This window comes from Tachypleus tridentatus, chromosome 4, assembly GCF_004210375.1.
Source record: "Tachypleus tridentatus isolate NWPU-2018 chromosome 4, ASM421037v1, whole genome shotgun sequence".
Classification (NCBI taxonomy): Eukaryota; Metazoa; Arthropoda; class Merostomata; order Xiphosura; family Limulidae; genus Tachypleus; species Tachypleus tridentatus.
In genome coordinates this window covers 102240659-102260894 of record NC_134828.1, presented here as the reverse complement: position 1 = coordinate 102260894, position 20236 = coordinate 102240659, and the positions used below count along the sequence as shown (strand labels likewise).

The 20236-nt window shown below is 34.5% G+C and overlaps 1 protein-coding gene across 4 annotated transcripts in view; it reads left to right on the top strand.

The window, feature by feature from the left end:
* The window catches only part of LOC143249795 (trypsin-1-like), a 33605-nt gene extending 14059 nt beyond the window's left edge, over positions 1-19546 (top strand). For all 4 annotated transcript variants that reach the window (XM_076500226.1, XM_076500227.1, XM_076500228.1 and 1 more), the window contains exons 2-8: positions 7513-7584; positions 8616-8906; positions 9197-9264; positions 14414-14529; positions 14837-15102; positions 15244-15407; positions 19275-19546. In XM_076500226.1, the coding sequence (XP_076356341.1) occupies positions 7536-7584; positions 8616-8906; positions 9197-9264; positions 14414-14529; positions 14837-15102; positions 15244-15407; positions 19275-19457 (1137 nt within the window). In that variant the 5' untranslated portion in view covers positions 7513-7535 and the 3' untranslated portion in view covers positions 19458-19546. The remainder of the gene's footprint in view (positions 1-7512; positions 7585-8615; positions 8907-9196; positions 9265-14413; positions 14530-14836; positions 15103-15243; positions 15408-19274) is intronic.
* Positions 19547-20236: the final 690 nt, after the last annotated feature.

Genomic DNA, 20236 nt, shown 5'->3' with positions numbered 1-20236 from the left:
TAGCCATCAAGACTCGGGAAGAGCGATCACCTCTTTCATTTTAAGCTGATTGTCTCTATGACTTTAATCATCCCTTTACACTGGTGGAACTGAAACTGGCCCTTCATTGGTTTGGCAATACATCTAATGGACCAGATGATGTACACTATGATATGTTGCGCCATCTATCTCCTGCTTCTCTTGATATTCTTCTAATTATTTTAAATGCATCTGGCAGGAGAATGTTTTTCCTGATGCCTGGCGCGAGCCTATTATCTTACTTTTCTCTCAGCCTGGGAAGGATCCCAAGATTCCTTCAAACTACTGCCCAATTGCTTCGACAAGCTGTCTCTGTAAAATGGTTTGGTTTCATCCTCGAATCAAACAACCTCCTTTTGCTCACCTAGTGTAGGTTCTGACGACGGTACTCCACCATGGACCACCTGATTCGACTTGAAACGTCAATAAGAGAAGCCTTTCTCAAACAACAACATCTTATATCAATATTCTTTGACATTATGGAGGTATGGCATTTTGTGAGACCTCCATATATATTAGTTACGTGGCCATTTACCCATTTTTAATTTTTTTTTTTAATGGATAGGAGATTCCAAGTCCGTGTGGGTTCGACACTTTCCTGTTCTTTTCTACAGGAACTTGGGTTCCGTCAGGGCTGTGTTTTGAGTGTCACACTTTTCAGTATCAAGATTAATGCCATCACTGAACAATTCCCTCTCACTGTCGCTAATGGGCTCTATGTCGACGACTTTCACATCTCGTGTTAGTCGTCAAACATGAGATATATTGAGCAGCAGCTACAGACAGCCCTCAATCATGTACTGAAGTGGACCATGACAAGTGGCTTTAATTTTTCTCTCTCTAAAACAGTTTGCATGCACTTTTGCCGCCAACGGGGTATTCACCCTGATCCTGAACACCGTATCGATGAAATTGCACTGCCTGTGGTCCCTGAGACCAAGTTATTGAGACTTATCTTTGACCACAGGTTGACCTTTATACCACACATTAAGCAGCTATGGGTGAAATATACAAGAGCACTGAATATCCTCTGTGCCCTCTCTACCACCACTTTGAAAGCAGATCGATGTTCTATCCTAAAGATATATTGTGCTCTTATTTAATCAAAACTCGACTATGGATCACTGGTCTACGACTCTGCTAGACCCTCGGCCTTAAAGATGCTGGACCCCATTCATCATTACCAACTACGGCTCTGCACTGGGGCTTTCTGCACCTCCCCATTTCAGAGCTCATACGTAGTGTCTCATGGACCTTCTTTGCACCTTCTCCGTTTGCAACTGTCTTTACTGTATGCTTCAAAACTTCGCTTCTTACTAAAGCATCCCATCTGGGGATGTGTTTTACTTCCTCGGTAGGCCTTAGCTTTTCAGAACAGACGATCTGCCATTGCTCCTTTGGCCTTCGTATCCAGGCATAGTTGGATGAATTGGGTCTGACCTTGGATAGCATTGCAGTATCCACTGGTTAGCCCATCCCACCATGGCTTATTACAGTCCCCAAATGTGACCTTTCTTTAAGCCATCTGAAAAAAGCAGATAATCCTGATTGGAAGTACCGTCTCTTATTTACTAAACATCTTTCGTACAATCTTTCCATTCCTATTTATACAAATGGTTTCAAATCAGGTGACTCTGTGGGCTCTGTCATGGTTTGTTGTGGTTTGGTGGTTGCACGCATAATCCCCTCTATAGCTTCTGTGTTCACTGCTGAACTGTATGACATTTCTTTTGCCCTAGATCACATGGAAGCTAAGCAGTACTCAAATTACACTACACCCTTGTACAAATTAATTAAAACAAGACGGAAAATTACGGTTTTTAAATTTTTTTGCGTTTTATTTCTGAGAATCCAAAAATTACTCGCAAATTAATACATGATAGGACCGCATTTATTTTTCAGAAGATCATTAATCCGCTTTGGTATAGTGTCCACTAGTTGACTGCAATCTTCACTAATTTTTGGATCGCGGTACCACACCTCAATTATGGCCTCAATTAGCGTATTTTCGTATTAGTCTTTACCCCGAAGTCTCTCTTTACAAATCGCCCAAAGATTTTCAATAGAATTTAAGTCTGGAGAGTTTCCAGGCCAGTCCAGCACCTTTATTCGCGTTGTAGTTATAAAATTCTTCACAAGTTTTGATGTGTGGCACGGAGCCATATCTTGCTGAAAAATGCCAGATCCATCTGGAAATCTCTTTTTCAATTCTGAACGACTCTTCTCTGCAAAACTTCGATGTATTGTGATCCTCGCATCATACCTTCTACGATATGTAAGCCTCCGACGCCATAGTAGCTGAAAAGCCCCAAAACATCTTCTTCAAGAGATGTTTCACGAACTGATTGATGCGAGATTCTCGAAGTTTCTCACCTGGAGATCTGCGAACATGCAGGCTTCTTTGATCCTGTACGAAGAAATGAGTCTCGTCACTGAATAACACCTTCTTTCATTGTTCTTGCGTCCAGTTCTTGTATTTCAGACCCATTGATACCGTTTTTTATTCATTGAGTTGGTAAGAAGTTGTTTTCTGACTGGTCTCCTTGCCCTTCTAACACAATTTTGAATGACGTAATATAAATTTCGGCATATATCCCAATATAGATCGACCGTAGTGCAAAACACAGCTATTGATGCCGTCTGTGAAAAAATGACTATTAAAGGAAACCGACAGGCCCAGCAAGCCTACACCGGCCGCCATGCTGAAAATATTGTAAAATGACCATTTGTTTCAATTAATTTGCACAAGGGTGTATTTATACTGACTTGCTTAGTTCTCTACTGGCCTTGGAATTGCTTTACGTTGGTTTACACCCTGTTCTCGCTGATATCCACAACCGACTAGCCCATTTCTCTTTAACATCTACTCCTATCCCAGTTTTTCTGTATACCAGGTCTGGTTGGTATTCGCGGGAACGAGCTTGCAGGCACGGCAGCTAAATCTATCTGCTCTGGCATTGTCACCACTGTATTCAAGGCTTGGCTCCGTGCCAGCTGGCAGTCGACTTGGAGTGAGCAACCCAAAAACAAGTTTTTCCAAATAAAACCCTATATTGGACTTTGGCCATCTTGCTTCCGTAAGGATCAGAAGGAGGAAGTTGTTCTAACTAGACTACGCTTTGGTCACAGTTTTTTAACTCATCTTTTATCTGCAACTGATGCACCAGTGTTTATTTTGTGTAACACTCAGATCACTATAAGCCACATTTTACTTTCTTGCCGTCGTTACGACTCTCAACGACGGCACCATTTTAAAAATGTTCGGTCCCAAGGTTTGCCCGTAACGTTAGACAGTGTTATTGGTGATGGTGACGCTGTCCACCTTGATAAAGTTTTTAGTTTTTTAAAGGCCATAAATTTTTTAATGTCATTTAAGTGTTTTAAATTTATACATTAAACCTTTTTTAATGTGGTTCCCTTTTAAGAATCACAATCTCTTTAGTTCGATTTGAAATTAGAAAATGGCAGTAACATTAAATAACTCGTCACCAGGACTGAAAAGCCAACTTCAGGTGATTAACGCTGCTGTTTGAATTACCCGTTAGTTATCCTGGCACGTTATTATTAAAATTTTGCGACACGTCTTTTAAAACTTTTATTAATTTACTTTTTGACAATGGCTGTAATGACACACAATTTGGAACCAGGACTGGAAAGGCCAACTTCAGGTGACTGATGGTTGTTCTTGTACTTATCTGTTAGTCTTCCTGACGGGTTACGATAATTACCATCAAGCTACAGAAAGTCCTTTATAACTTCTGTTACTGTAATTTCTCTCTTACCATTGTAGATATGCTATTTATATTTTTATATGCTGTTTTATTTTACCTTCATTTCCTTTTATGAATTTTACTGCATTTACTTTACTTTTTCACCTTTTTACCGGATGTTTGACGCAGATAGCCTAGCTGCTTTGTGCCATGAAACACTAAATCAACCAACCAACCATAAACCCCTTTTAAATTAATTGCATATGCCATATCCGAAGGCTACCCGTTCCTAAGGGCACCCATCCTCTAAGAAAGATAAAGCAATTTTAAATGAAAGTGACTCCAACCTTTCCAAGATCTTTCATTACTAAATAGGATAAAAGGTGATGCGTCAACTCTATCAATTCTTTTAGCAGTCTTAAAAACCTCAGAAGACAAGTTCAAAGGGCTTAACTTATCCTTAAATGACAACTTTTCCATCAAACATGTCTTCTCAGTAGTCCTCCTCCAAATTCTTTCCAACAATTCTATGTCCACTCTCAGGTAAGGAGCTCTGGTTTAAACACAATACTCCAAATATGGCCTAACGAATGACCTATACAATGACTTTATGATCTCTTTATATTCAGTATTTTTGTAAAACGACCTAACATTTTATTTGCCCTACTACTAGCAACGGCTCATTGCCTGCATGACTTAAGAGACTGAACCAAAACACCAAGAACTTTTCTTCTGTAACTGTTAAGGTCATTCTTATCATAATTCAACTTTTAATATCGTATGTTCCTTGTCTCACACTTATAATTGAATCAACTACCATTTATTAACCCAATTCTTCAAATTATCCAAATCAGTAATTCAAGTTACATCCTCTTTGCAATGAGCAACTACCAAAACTTCTATTAGTTCAACAAGTCTATAAGCTATTCATTCATCTATGTCATTAAAGTCAATAAAAAAAAAAAAGAGTAAGAATTGTAACACTCAGCCCTGAGGTACTTCACTGATAACTCCAATAATGCTTGACTGAACTTTTGTTTATTAAAAAACAACATCCATCTATCCAGTAGGTCTACAAAGATAATTTGTTTATGAAGCTTTTAGTGAAACATCTTGTGAAATGCTTCTTAAAAAGAAGAATTACATTAGTTAACTTTCAATCATTTTTATTAAGAAGTTCAGAATTAATGTGATTATCTTTTTATTTCCATATAACAACTCTTAAATGGGAGATGTATTTCTCTGAGTTTCATTATTAGAAAGTGGAAAAAATATAATTTAATAACCAAGCCATCATATAATTATAATCTTAGTCTTCCTGTGTTATCACTCCTAACATTTGTTTACCTTTGAATGTATTTGTAAAAATCTTTATATATTGTAATTTTTTTAATTATCAGTTATACTTTATGTATTTTCTTTCCAAATTTTTCGTTTCACCAAATATATTTATCTGTAGTCCTTCAAATCTTCCAATGTTGAACTTAAATTTCTTTTGTTTATAATGCTTTAATTTTATCCTGTATAACATTTGTGAGCCAACCTGATTTTCATACTTGCAACCATCCATGATTTTCGTTGAGTAACTTTCATATCTTTTAACATTTAAAAAAATTTATTTTTATAATTTTGTTAACATTTCACAAGTATCTCATCTAATTTTTGCCCAGTTCTAAGTAGATAATTCTTGTTTCATCCATTAAAATGTTATATTTTTTGTTTTATGCCAATATTTAGAACCAAAATCTATTCTTATCTGTATTAGCAATGAAATGACGGGTAGATATAATTTAGCAATTATCACTTGCATATCGATATTCTCTATCCCTACATTATCAATAATATTTTATTAGAAGTTGTTAATAAATATAAAATAACACTTCGTAGTAGGTTCTCTCATCAATTGTTGTAGGAGACCACTCTGATTAGTTTCTAAAACCCATCTTCCTCACGATTTAACACTGTTTTCCAATGTCTGAAATTAAAATCTTCCTAATTATAACATCATTAAAAGTAGTCGAATTGTTTATCTCACCGTAGAGTTTCACATTTATTTCGTCTTTATTGTTCTGTAACAAACTCCAAAAAACTTTCTTCTCTTTTAACCAATAACAGAGAACCAGACAGATTGAATCTCATTACTGTTAGTTAGACTTTAGCAGACTGTAGTTTACATCTTGTATATAAACAATAACAGAGAACCAGATAGATTGAATCTCATTCCTGTTAGTTGGACTTTAGCAGACTGTAGTTTACATCTTGTATATAAACAATAACCAGATAGATTGAATCTCATTACTGTTAGTTGGACTTTAGCAGACTGTAGTTTACATCTTGTATATAAACAATAACAGAGAACCAGATAGATTGAATCTCATTCCTGTTAGCTGGACTTTAGCAGACTGTAGTTTACATCTTGTATATAAACAATAACCAGATAGATTGAATCTCATTACTGTTAGTTAGACTTTAGCAGACTGTAGTTTACATCTTGTATATAAACAATAACCAGATAGATTGAATCTCATTACTGTTAGTTAGACTTTAGCAGACTGTAGTTTACATCTTGTATATAAACAATAACCAGATAGATTGAATCTCATTACTGTTAGTTAGACTTTAGCAGACTGTAGTTTACATCTTGTATATAAACAATAACCAGATAGATTGGATCTCATTACTGTTAGTTAGACTTTAGCAGACTGTAGTTTACATCTTGTATATAAACAATAACCAGATAGATTGAATCTCATTACTGTTAGTTGGACTTTAGCAGACTGTAGTTTACATCTTCTATATAAAGACTCCCCTCTTCTTTCTGTAGTATTCTATTCCTATTAAACAACATATAACCTTGTATTTCAAAGAAGATCCTATCATTACATCAAAATTAAATGTTCTGACCAGTGCTGTAATTATACAATTGAATCCTAATTATTCCAGCTTTCAGCATCAAAACTACCTTTTCTCATGTTTTCCCTCTTCTACGCCATTCACAATTGCTATCTTATCTTTGAAGTTGCCATTACATTTGCATTTAAGTTCTATTTAAATGCATACCATCCGTTCCAACAAGTTCCCTATTCCCATTGAACTGATCTCATAAACCTAACCAATTAACCCGTTCTTTCTTGCATATTAACGCAAGGTTACCATTCATATCTACTGACTTGCATATAATTTCATTCCAGCCATTAAGTCTTGTCAGTATCTCTGACAAAATTTAATTATTTTTGCCCGTTTCGAATACATAGCTTAGTGCTAAATGATAAGATTCTGTGGCATAGCCTTCCCTCCTAGGTGCACTACAAGGCGTGGATCACTTTATGGATAAAAAGTTTATGTCGAGGAACATAAATGAGAATATATTGAAATCAAGCTATCCTCACATTTTTGTGTGTACGTCTTTAAAATTTGACACTTCAGAACTTTTAAAAAATAAATCGGAAAATTAATAAACTTGAATGTCTTGTGTTTTGTTTTTGAGTATGTAAACGGGTATTTGAAACGAAACCCAAAAATGTGACTACAGAACAGATAAAGTAACATTGCAATTGTATATAGTTCTTAGCTATCAAGAAACTCGATCCAAAGTTGGTTGCTTGAAATTATCAGTAGTTGGATGGTTAACTGAAGAGGAGATAAACCTGAAAAAAACAAACAAATCATTAATTTTAACAGTAATAAGAATAATAAATAATCGATGTTTTATCTGTTTATTTTACTCGAATTGTTGTTTAATTTTATATAAAATTAAAATTTATTAATTCGCTACTTTCTTTAGACCAAACTTTGCCCTCTTTCGGAATGAACATGAAGTATCAAGCAATCCTACTAATATGCTCGACTGCTTTAGGTAATATAATAGTCTTAATATATTGATATTTTTATTTGTTTTTATAATATATATTTTATTTATTTATAGTTACAATTCAACAAACTAAAATCAAACCCGGTAGCATATACACATTTTGGGATGGGCGTGGTCAACTAGTTAACGTACTTGGACAGTAAATCCAAAGATTAATGATACGCGTCTCTTTTACAGTAAAAATTAACTCCAAATCTTTTGAATCGGATGTGGAGTCGAGCAATAATGTATAGTGGGTTTTATTTACTAACTGTTAATTAAAAACTAGGATGGGCTATATTTAGATAATTTATTGTACAATTTTAGGCGAATTTATTAAACCACCAACAAATATACACAAGTTTGGTTATTTTGAAGTTTTAGACTAACATATACTGCTATAATTTCACTAATAATAACGAAATAGTAGTGTGAAAACTCTATTGAAGTTTTCCTCCTCGCGAAACATTTGTAACTTATTATAAAATATATATTTTAGGCACAAACTTTATTTTGAAATTTCTGTTTTGTTTGTATATGTTTGTTTTTTGTTTGCGTTTTTCAATTATTATAACAGTACTTAAAAATGCAGAGTAGCCAGTTGTTCATATTGTTTTGTACGTAAGGTTAGTGAAAATAATTCTGTCAGTTTCTATTTATTATTAATCATAAACCTACATAAAAGGATATCAGGTTAATAAAAGGTTATGAGTGTCGAAACCCGGTTTCTAGCAGTAAAGTCCACAGACATTCCACTGTGCCATAATTCTCTCAGTAAATTGGAGTTTCGTATTTCTTCCACAAAGTTAATTAACGTTAAGCCTGTTGATACTGGATGGGTATTTGAAGGACTGTTAGTTTATAAACGGATTTCTATCGGTGGAGGAACCACTAATAATTAATAGATTTAATATCTTAAACCATCAATACTATTTACCATGACTATTAATCTTCCCTCTATCTGTGTGTGTGTGTATTCAACATAGGTTAAAATATTTAATATTTTTTTCCAATGATATGTTTTTATATTTTGACAGTTCTGTTACGAGAAACTTCTCAAGAAAACTTTTCCTTCTGCCAGACAACAGATGGTGAAGAAGGCATTTGCGTCAGAGAATCTTCCTGTCGAACATTACGTACAAGTAGTATTAAAAAGATCTGTAATAATATTCATGGAAACAAAGAAATTTGTTGTCCTTTCTCTTTTACGTCGTCGACTAAATCTACCAAACCTCCAACAACAACGTCACCTTCTAGTCCTTCAACTCGGATTTTACCAAACAAAAAATCTGAAAAGTTGAGAAAATACGAATATTTAAATGACAGATGTAAGATTTTGAAGTTGTTTGTGTTTTAGATATGCTATATTGCCTGCCATATGTGTCATATGTTAGCAATTAATGTTTGTTTGTTTGGTTTTTGCAATTAACCTATTCAAGTAGAGCTAATCATGTTTATCTTTTCAGTTGTCAGTAGTTACGTAAGTTTTATTGTAGGTAATATTTAATGCTAAAAGAATCCATAATCTAAGATGTGTCAAGTTCTAGCTAACCTTCTGTATATATGCGTATTACAATAGAGCATTGTGTGTTATTGTAATTGTTTGCTTGTTTCACAGTCTGTGGACCAATTACAGGAGCATACGTTGGAGGAAACAGCACTTCAATTAGCTATTGGCCTTGGATGGTAAGTATCCAGTTATCATGCCTATGAGATAATGGTCACATAGTTGAATAATGTTTTATTTTTAATAAATCAAGTAACAAATAACACTATCTATAGATATGTGAACAACTAGGAACTCTCATGCTTGTTCCTTTTGTTCTCTATCCCATCTACGTGGTTAATTGCAACTTCATATGGAGTGATCAATCACATGATCCTTGGTACATGACTGTACTGCTGATACCGAAATTTGAACTTTCCTGGTAAACCACACTTGTCAATTACTTGAACAGTCTCGCCATTTCTTCAGCTTTTCTGGTGACTTTCAGTTCCTCAGTATATCAGTGTCAGATGCTTTTCAGTGAGTGTTCCTGGAGTGATGAAATATCCTTACTACATAGCAAAAAAATTGGTGTTAACTATATTCTCCTTCCTTGAAACCAATCTGTGCAACTTCTAAGTTTTAAATTTCATTCATTCTCAGTCCACAAGGTCTTCAGACTTAGAGAAGATTGTCATTGTTGCCTCTTTACTTGGCTTTGAGTAAAGTCAAATCATCCATAAATGCAATCTCTTTTTCTCCATGGAAACAACTCAACAACTCTGATCATGTCTTCTATTGTAAGCACAAACATAATGAGAGAAATAAAGTTGGAATCCAATTGAGATACCAACTTCAAACTTACCCAGCTATTTGTATACTCTTGGGATGAGAACTTCACCTGCAATCCATGTAGTATCCAATTATAAAATAATTCACCTTGTTAGGAATCCAGAAGTCTCTAGCATATTTAATAAATGTGTGTGATGCAGATCAATAAGAATTGGCAATATCAAGTCACACTCGGATCTCTTTGCTTTATGAATGGTATGCCATATAGTGCTTGTATGCTCTAAAAACCTCAAAGCCTGATATCCCTGCCTCTTCAACAGAAATATCAGTAAGGCCGTTCTGAAAAGAAATGATGGCATTCTCTCTGCTGTTATCCCAAATATGATATTGCCTTCTACACTTAGTAGTGAAGTTAGTCGAAACTATCTGATACTGCTTGAACCTTCTTCCTTAAGAATGTACACTCCTACAGCTTTATTCCATGAAGATGGAACCTCATCCTTCCTATAAACAAGTCTCAGCTGCCTCCAGAAAAACTGAAAGTCAGTTGCACTTCTTGTACACCAATTTATATGATACTCCATTTGGGCCCAGAGCAGAAGATTCTCTTGCTCTTATAATGAACCTCCAAACCTCCACCAAGTTTGTTTCAGTTATGTCAAACTGTGTGCAAGGTGTTATCTCAGGTGCCAATGTCTTTTGATTTCAATCAGAATAAGTGCACTTTGCAGTATTACTCCAGCTGCTCTTGAAGTACATCGAGTTCACCGTTCTTACTCTGCTTCAACAGGTTTTTCATGAACTGATAAGGGTTGATAACAAAATCTTCCTTTTACATTTTTATTGCTCAATACCTCTGTGAGACTAGCTTTTGGCATACCTACTCTAAAAGCTCTACAAGCCCTTGTTCCTCCTCACCATCAACTATTTTCCATTGATTCCTAACGTCTTCCAACCTCTGCCTCAACCCTTTCTCTTCTGACACCTCCTTGGTATGTGCTCAGAATGCACCCTCTTGTAATCCAGATGTTAAAGCTCACTCTGTCAAAGTGATGGATTTGTCATCCATCACTTTCAAGTTCATTTTTGATATTCCTTTCGAAGTGTTTATAAACACTATGGTAATAATGTCCTTGTCAAATTCCCACAATGCCTTTCCCTCATTTATAGTACACCATTTGACATTTAACCTCCTCTTAACTACCTATTCATTCTGTCTTTTGCTCTGAACGTGTCTGGGAATTGTGGTTAAACACCTGTTAAGCTGTCTCCTATCTGACAAGGAGACTGATGGTTTCCTCCACAGATTTGCGCATGGACTAGCAAATCCGTTCCTAATGATGACTGATTGTCTTTTGCAATAGATATTACATAGCATCTCGCTGTACAAGATAAAACGTTGAAGTGTTTTTTATATTCAAACTTTTATTGGTATAACATGGTATATATATATTAAATCTTGAATTTCCCCTAGTGCTTTTTTCTTAGCATTTCATCTTCCATCAACCCTCTAAAAAATACGAATTTACACGTAAATTATCTCTTTAAAATTATTATTGTTCAGATAAATCACATTATTCATAGTCTTCAATTTTGTTTTTGTGTACAGAGCTGTTTAATAGAAAATCGGAACAATCCTACCACATACCCATGTTATATTCTCTCTCTTCATAATTCGCTAGTAGTTCTCTCTTATTTGTATTTTCTATAACGTTATTTTTTGAACAATTAAAAGTCAGTTTCACTCAGACTACCAACATTGTTTCCGTGAGAAATTTAACGACTAGCTTCGATGAATTTGTAACGGCTCTTTGGCATGTTATTAGTCTGTATTGTTTAGTGCATTATTTAAACGTAAATTACACATTATAAAATCGTCAGTACTCAAACAAATCATAATTTTATTGCCTTTAATTTCTGTTTGGTTACAGAGCTAACAAACGGAAAATCAAGTCCCTCATGCCACACCCAACCGTCATATTCTCTCTTTCAGGATTTCTTAATAGTTCTCTCTCACGTTTAATTATTTATAACCAAAATGTATAACGTCAAATATATAATCTATCAAACGTCGCGTTATAAACAGAGAATTGTCAGTTTCAATTTTAGTACAAGCATCATTTCCATCGGAAAGGTAACAACTACCTTGCATGAATTTGTATCGGCTCTTGTTGCATAGTTATAAAGCATTAAGAGTTGCTATAGCTATAGAAAATTGTCTGCACTTTATATGTTATTATTCTATGTTTGTTATTTAATTAAATAAATTATTTATCGCATAGTATACTACTATTAGTGCAAATAAAAGTTAGGTTAAATGTCATGAAAATTCGACACACGAACAAACAAGACTCGGGTACGTACTTTATTTATTTGTTATTTTTATGCAAGTAACTAAAGTACAAAAATAGGAATCCCTTAGTTTAGTTTTGGTTATACTAGGTAAAATAAACGATTTAATAAAAATGTTTCCCGAGGCACGTATATTACCAGCTCGTGGATAACGTAATTCGATAGTGTAACGTGACGTTTGTTGTTTTTATTTAATTTCGCGCAAAGCTACACGAGGGCAATCCCACTATTTGTTGGTAAAAGAGTAGCCCAAGAGTTGGCGGCCGGTGATAATGACTAGCTACCGTTCCTAATTTAGCAGTGTAAGACTAAAGGGAAGGCAGCTAGTCATCATCACCCGCCGCCAACTCTTGGGCTACACTTTTACCACAGAATAGTGGGATTGACCGTCACATTATAACGCCCCACGCCTGAAAGGGCATGTTTGGTGTGACGGGGAATCGAACCCGCGACCCTCAGATCATGAGTCGAGTGCCTTAATCACGTGGCCATGCCGGGCAACGTGACGTTTCTCAAGTGATTTACCACTTGTAATGGTGCAAGTGATAGGTAGAAGTGGTTCAAAAAGTAATTAAAAGGCAGTAAAACATTTAAAGTTTAATTATAAACAGGTGTATACTGTTACGAGTTGAAAGCTATTTATGATAAACTAGCGACCTTCATATTACAATATGAAGTCATTCTATGGAAAAAATAGTAATTTAGATTTATATCGATTCACTGTCATTTAACTTGAGTTAATACTAGAGCGATGAATAATGTTTCATTCCCCCCTCCTGTCAGCAGTGGCAAAGAGGTACGTCTGGGGGCTTGCAGCGCCAGAAACTGAGTTTTGATACCCGTGGTGGGCAGAACACATATAGCCCATTGTTAGCTTAGTGGTTGGTTAACTTCAAACAACGTTTCTTAGTGCTGTTTTAATTGGGATATTTCATAACACAAACCATTGCAACAGAAGTGAAATCATTTTTTTCTTTTGCACTCTTGGTAGATAACTAATCGCTTTAATAAGTACAAAAACAAATACTACTGCACTTACATACAACGTTTTTTTTACCGAGTTCTATTATGACATTTGTTTAGTTCGTTTGTCTTGAAAGCTGAGCATTTTCCTTCGCGAGGTTCGAAACTTCAATTGTAGTGTTATATATACCTATAAAGTTACTTCTGAACCAGATAGAAACGTTTTATAATGCAAAGCATCCTTTAGTTTTTAATATTTTATATATAAAGTAAGCTTACTCAATATATTTTAATTGATACCTGATATAACAACTTCTAACAACTTCATAAAACCCTAACATCATTGATCCAGTCATCTCTGATGTACATCTGTTACTTAAAACAAACAACCCCCAAACAGTCAATATTACTAATTTCGCGCAGAGCTACACAATGGCTATCTGCGCTAGTTATCTCTAATTTAGCAGTGTAAGACTAGAAGGAAGGCAACTAGTCATCACCACCCACTGCCAACTCTTGGGCTACTCCTTTACCAACGAATAGTGGGATTGATCGTCATGTTATAACGCCCCCACGACTGAAAGGGCGAGCATGTTTGGTGTGACAGGGATTCTGTATCATTCATTTTATTTGGGAAGTATCACTTAAATGTTTTTGAATGAATAGGCTCGTTTCTTAAATTACAACTGGTGCCTTCTCACAATTAACTTATTTTTATTATATCAGCAGGTACTGAAATATTTGCCACAAAAAACTTTTGAATTAAAATATAGAAAATAGTTTAAAAATAAAACTGAAGATTTTTGTTGGCTTTTTTTAAATCGATGACATGTACTGATGCTTCTAAGACTATTTTAGTTTTCAAGTACAACTACAGTGCTACACGAAACGTCTAAAACAGCACTGCGGACAAGTAAAATTCTTGTTTTAATTAGCACCTAACCTTACTTCTAACACATTTACATCCCAAACAATTTAAAATTTATCCCAAACCATAAAAAAAACACACTCGAAAACAGTGGTTTAAATGGTAGGAGTGTTTGCTGATTTAAATATTAAGTTATTGATGTCACTTCTCTGTGAATTTAAGTTATAAACGTATTTGTCTTGTTTTTTAACTTTTAATTCATATAGTAGATAAAAAGTTTTTTGTATTAATTTAAAGTAGTTCTTTACCTTATAAATAATTCATCAGTTGGAATACTATTATTATTATAAGAAATGATATTTGTGTATTTTTAGGCAGCCATCTTCAGAAAGTTTACTTTCAGTAGACGGTTTATATGTGGAGGAACACTAGTGAACACTCGATACATATTAAGTGCCGCCCATTGTTTCGTTCGTTACGACAGAAAGGTGCAAGTAGATTACTAGTTTTGATACATCTGTGTAAGCCTGTTTAAGTTATCACAAACTTGTGTTTACGTTTACATTCAGTTAAGTTAATCTTTATCAGCTAATTTATCTTTTGTAATTAAAAAAAATCTAGAAACCATAGATATTTAAAAACAAATGTATATATTACAAACTGATAAGGACATCTGACGTCACACGAACAAATGTGTGTCGGAAAATTAGAAGTTTAGAGGTCGCATAATCAGTTGTTTATCAACATTCATTAGCCTTTTGTTACAAAATTTCAAAATTGTACACTTTTCATTACAGTCCTGCAAAGTTTATTTCTGTTCGCTTGGAATCGAGCAAGTTGGACCTTTCTTCAGAAAGTGAGTCGGATTATGATGTTGCTGAAATCATTGTTCACGAAGAGTATGACAGTCAACGTTATTATAATGACATCGCCCTCTTGCGGCTTACAGAAGATACACTTCATGGTTCTCCCGTTTGTTGGCCCACACCAACAACTTTGGACAGTTTAGATATTCCACCAGGAACCATTGTTACTGGGACTGGCTGGGGAGATCTTTCTTTTGGTATGTTGATGTAAATATAGTTTTTAGTCTTTTTAGAAAGTGTTTTGTATTTATGCTTTGATTTAAAAATTATGGTTTCAATTTAAAATACACAGGAGTTCACGTTTTACGTAAAATAATTTATTGTCATTTATTATAAAGGTGGACCAGCACCTGCAGTTCTTCAAGAAGCTTTTATTCCCATCGTATCAAACGCCGATTGTAAGGTCGCCTATCGGAATTTTAACGCAAAAGCTTTACCGCATGGTATCACTGAACAGTTTGTATGTGCTGGTTACGAGGAAGGAGGAGTCGATGCATGCCAGGTTTGGTATATCTTTCAGTTTCTCTTGATATGAATTAGGAAGGTAAATACTACCTTAATTATAGAATCATTATGGTTTATTTTTATGCTCGTAAAATTTATATTTAACAAATACACCATGTAGAGTTCAGACAAATGTTTTCATCTAAAATATGATAACAATATTTAGTTTTAAACTCAAAATCATTCTGTTGAAAGTAAATTATAGCACTTAGTTGTTTTTAATGTTCCAATACTCTTAACAAACACTGTTGAAAATAGTTGTGTATAGACTACAGGATAGCAAACTGGACAGATTAAATTCATCAATAGATTTCCCAACTAAAGGGTTACTACCCTGACCCCTTCGAAAAAGTAACATCATATCTTTGTTACTAAGAATCAAGAAATCATAAACGTAAATTTTCAGTACCCTGATTGGTCCAAAAAAGTAATGACACATTTTCTTTTAACAATAAAAAATTGTAAACATAAATTTTTCATTGCAGCTAGTGTTTTTGCTTTTCTGACGTGTATAACATAAAACCAAATAAAACGTAAATAAGCAATAAGTTTTCACGGTTCTTCGGATGAGCAAAAGCATTGATCATCTCGTCCATTTTGCTCTTCATCACAAATTTAGTTCCCGATCAATATTCAAAATGGCGACCTCTGACAGTCTTTCTTGTTCAATGGTAGAACGTAAGTGAGTTTTGAGAATAAATTGGTAGGAATTGAGAGATGCCATTCTCATAAATCCATTTTGACAAGTTATATCCCGAAGACAAATGAGGGTTTTGTTTTCCTTGATTGATACAACCAACCAGTCTTTCTTTCTAAGGATAATTGATTCTTATCAAGTCCATAAAATTCGTAAAGTAGTGAGACATCTGTAGCATATTTTTCTGTTTGCATTATGACAGAAGAGAGACCGCAAAGAATATTTTGATCATTTTCACCGAAGCTTGAACAAAAGGAAAGAAGATGGCGTTTCTTAAATAAGAGTTTGAACTATCAACATCTGCAGCAGCAGATTCCAATCTATCTTCTAAGGTACGTTCTGTCGGTATTTGGTGACTTCGTCCCATAGCTTCAAAATTTTTCGTTTATCTCTAGTGATTTAAGTTCATTCATTGTCGCATCAACAGATTTTCTCGCCAAAAATACATCCTTTTTTTTTCTGATTAAAGGTAAGTTGACAAAGATGAAGTTTTACTTAGTTTTTCCCAGACTAGAATAGTGTAGCTGAAATCTAAGTTTTCAGATTAAAAGGCATTTATCCGTGGCCGAAGTGCTGGGATTATTTGACACAATTTCAAGAATGGCGAAAATTATTGCTTCAATATGTTTCTTCAAGACCACCGCTGCGGCATGTCTTGATCTCAGCCCAGAGGGTCTCGCTCTAAGACTGAAGTACAATGACTTTCTCTCCACGACGTTTTGAATTTCCTGAACATTTGACGCTTGGAACTTCCCTCGACAAAATAATAAATTGGTTGTATTACTCCTAATGTGTTACTCAATTATTGAGTTTTCTTTAGGGTTTTTTTGAACGGCAAGATTAAGCAAATGATAAAAACAATGGACATAAATTGATTTTGAGGCCACAGTTTTGATTAGACTTCGAAACCCGTTATGTTCAACTTTCATGTTACTGGCGCCGTCGTATCTCTAGTCAACTCTCAATGTAAGATCGAGAACATGTTGCGTTAAAGTTTTTGTAATAAATTCGAAAAAAAAGCTTCAGTATTCCTTGATTTCGTCAAGAACCCTAAACATTTCTCTAACGAAACGTAGCGAAAGTTTCTCGTCGCGACTGACATTCATGGTTTCATCTGCGATGACTGAATTTAAAAATGCAACCGGATTTTACTTCATCGGTTATTAGTTTCCTTGCGTTCATCGCAACCAGATTAAAAATTTCATTTTGAATATCCCAACTCAACCATTGTTTATATCTGCCAACAAGCTGTGTGAACTTTTCCTTAAACAATGAAAGATCCTTACTCTGCAGGTGCAAAAGTCAAAGAAAATCCCTACGATTTACATCGGAAGATTCACATTAAGACGATCTTCATGGTGAACCCTAATGGCAATGTTTTGTTTAGCAAGAAAAACGATTGAATCTATCATTTTTGAAAGATGAAGTCTGTTGAATTGTACTCCATTTTTTTCTTTGGTCTTTGGCTTGAACTAATACAGAGCTCTAAGGAGTTTCTGTTGCTTTTTAATGAATCTGTGCTATCATTAAAATTTGATGGCTTGCACTTTTAACGTTTCTTTTCGGGGGGGATTTTTCTGGTTCTGACCATTAACAAATGTGAATGCCTTTCAAGTTTTCGGAGCAAACCTTTCACAAGGGTTACAAGTTGCAGAATCAGAATCTTTAAGATATCTGAGGGAATTCTCTATACCACTTAATCTGAAATGATCGGCGAATCCCGTAGATAATCCGAGATGGGAATTTGGAAAGTTGTGGTTGTTGTGGACCAGCAAATTGAAAACCACTAACGTTTTCTGCTAACTGCTCTTTCCGAACAATTTCGCTTTGATCATCTTCTAAATCGTTACTGGAGGAACCAGAATTTACTATAAGAGGTTCAACCACTTTTTTCTTCCTGTAAATTGTGTGCCTCTTTTGAAACGGTGCTTTTGACTCTTCTCTGTTTCTATAGTTTATTTTCCGTGACTTTTTTACATTGTAAGCATTTGGTTTTGTGACGATTACTTTCAGTTCTTTTCCACAGCATCTTTGTACTTATTACGAAAAATTTCCAGAATAGAAAAGGATAAAACTGAGTAGTCCAAAAATGAGGAATAAAATCAATGAAATGAAAATGATTTGTGGAATTTTTTAAAAAAATATATACATTCATTATTCAAATTACTCCCCCAATGCTCTGGTCAGACTAAAATACGCAAAAAAGAACCAGAAATTAATGTTTTAAATGTTATTAAATTATTCACAAAATATAAATATATTTTAGATCAAAATAAACATTTAACTCAAGTAAAAAAAATTAGTTAAAATACAAAAGTTAAAAATATTTTCTTCTAAAAACTATCACAAGAAAATTATTTATCATATAAACAGAATTTTATTCTATTTATGTATTTATTTATTTTATAAATATTAATTAAAAAAGCAGAAAAATCATTCTATTTGTTCATTATTCAACCGTAACGAGGCGTAAAAACGTAAAAGAAAAAAAAATACTGAATTACTTCAGTCATAGTATCATTTCGTTGGATCCACTGTTCAGTTGTTTACCGACATGCATGAACTCGCATTCCGACGGTAAGGAAATGAGTGAAGAAACAAAGACACATCTTACGGAGATTTTTTTTGTCTCTATCCGGACCATATTTTCTTTCATTTTTTTTCCAATCTCCCTCCGAGAACATTTAGTGTTCTCCAAAGTTAGGGGGGGGGGTTAATATGACCCACATGTCTTACGGGCATACTGAAGGAACTAGAGTTAAGTAATTACTTTTGTTTAAAAGCGTGTTCACTGAATTTTACTTGTATTAATTTTCATTAAAATCCTTCAATTACATTTTCTAAGTTTAAAATTCAAAATATTTTCTGTGAAGGATTGTTTGTTTGTGTGAAGTTGAGCACAAAACTACACGGTGTGCTGTCTGCTCTGGTTATCACGGGTATTGAAAGTCGGTTTCTAGTGTTGAAAGTCCACATGTGTGGGCCTTTAGGGCTAACAAAATAATGAAAAATACTTTAACATGTTAATTAATTTATTAAAAATATTGTACATGATAACAGACGAATATTAGACGACAACATATTTTTCTAAAGGTTTGGTAATTGATATTTTGATTTTCCAATTAAAACTACTATATTTTAATGTTTGTGTTGTTTTTTTCCTTTCAGCGAGATTCTGGAGGCCCTCTGGTGGTATTAGGAATCGGCAGATACGTTATTATTGGCATAGTTTCGTTTGGTTTTATGTGCGGCGAACCAGGTTTTCCTGGTGTGTATACACGAGTGTCGCATTTTCTCCCATGGGTAGCAGAAAATATGAACTCCACTTCAGCGAGGCATGTGAAGGTTTAACGGGACATTTTGTCATTTTGTTGATTGTTCAAATGCCATAGAAGCTGTAGAACTATCTTACATTAAAATAAAGTTTCATTGATTTTATATATATTGTGTCGATCATTGTAAATACATAAAACCTTAAACCTTATTCAGTGAAAACTTTTTAATATGGAATATGAAGGAACATTTAATAGCCACAGTACTTAGTTCTTGTAGGCGGGAATAGACTAAATTAATCTAATAAACTCCCCCATTTATTCGCTATATTTTTTGTATGCTGACAATACCAAGTGTGGGGTGCGCGTTTATCTGATTTGACTTTACTATTCAACAGGACTTTTACCAGTCAACTATCAAATTGAAATTATTGTAGGCAGGATTAGAGTACTCTAATCTGAGACTTTTGGCGTGGTCAATACATCAATCGAAAGGGTTTAAACTCACTTGTCCAAAATTGTAAATAGATCTCGCGTAGGTCAAGAGATGACGGAACTATGAGCTAAAATTTTTACTTGAAAGAAAAAAAAAACCCTCACTCTTTCTACGAACCACTATCCTTCGGCTGAAAATGTACAAAGCTTGTTATATCTATTCCCAAACACCACCTTTCCAATTCATTTCTTTCCAACGTATAGGACTGACTGGTAACCAAAATGTTGTATCTTTCTTCGGATGTGAGGGGAATACTTCAGGGTTTAATGACGATGGATGTGGGGATGTATATTTGAGTAATGAAAAGGATTTCGAAACGGAAACTGAATGATATAGTGTTCAAAACTAGTTTAATCAGTTAC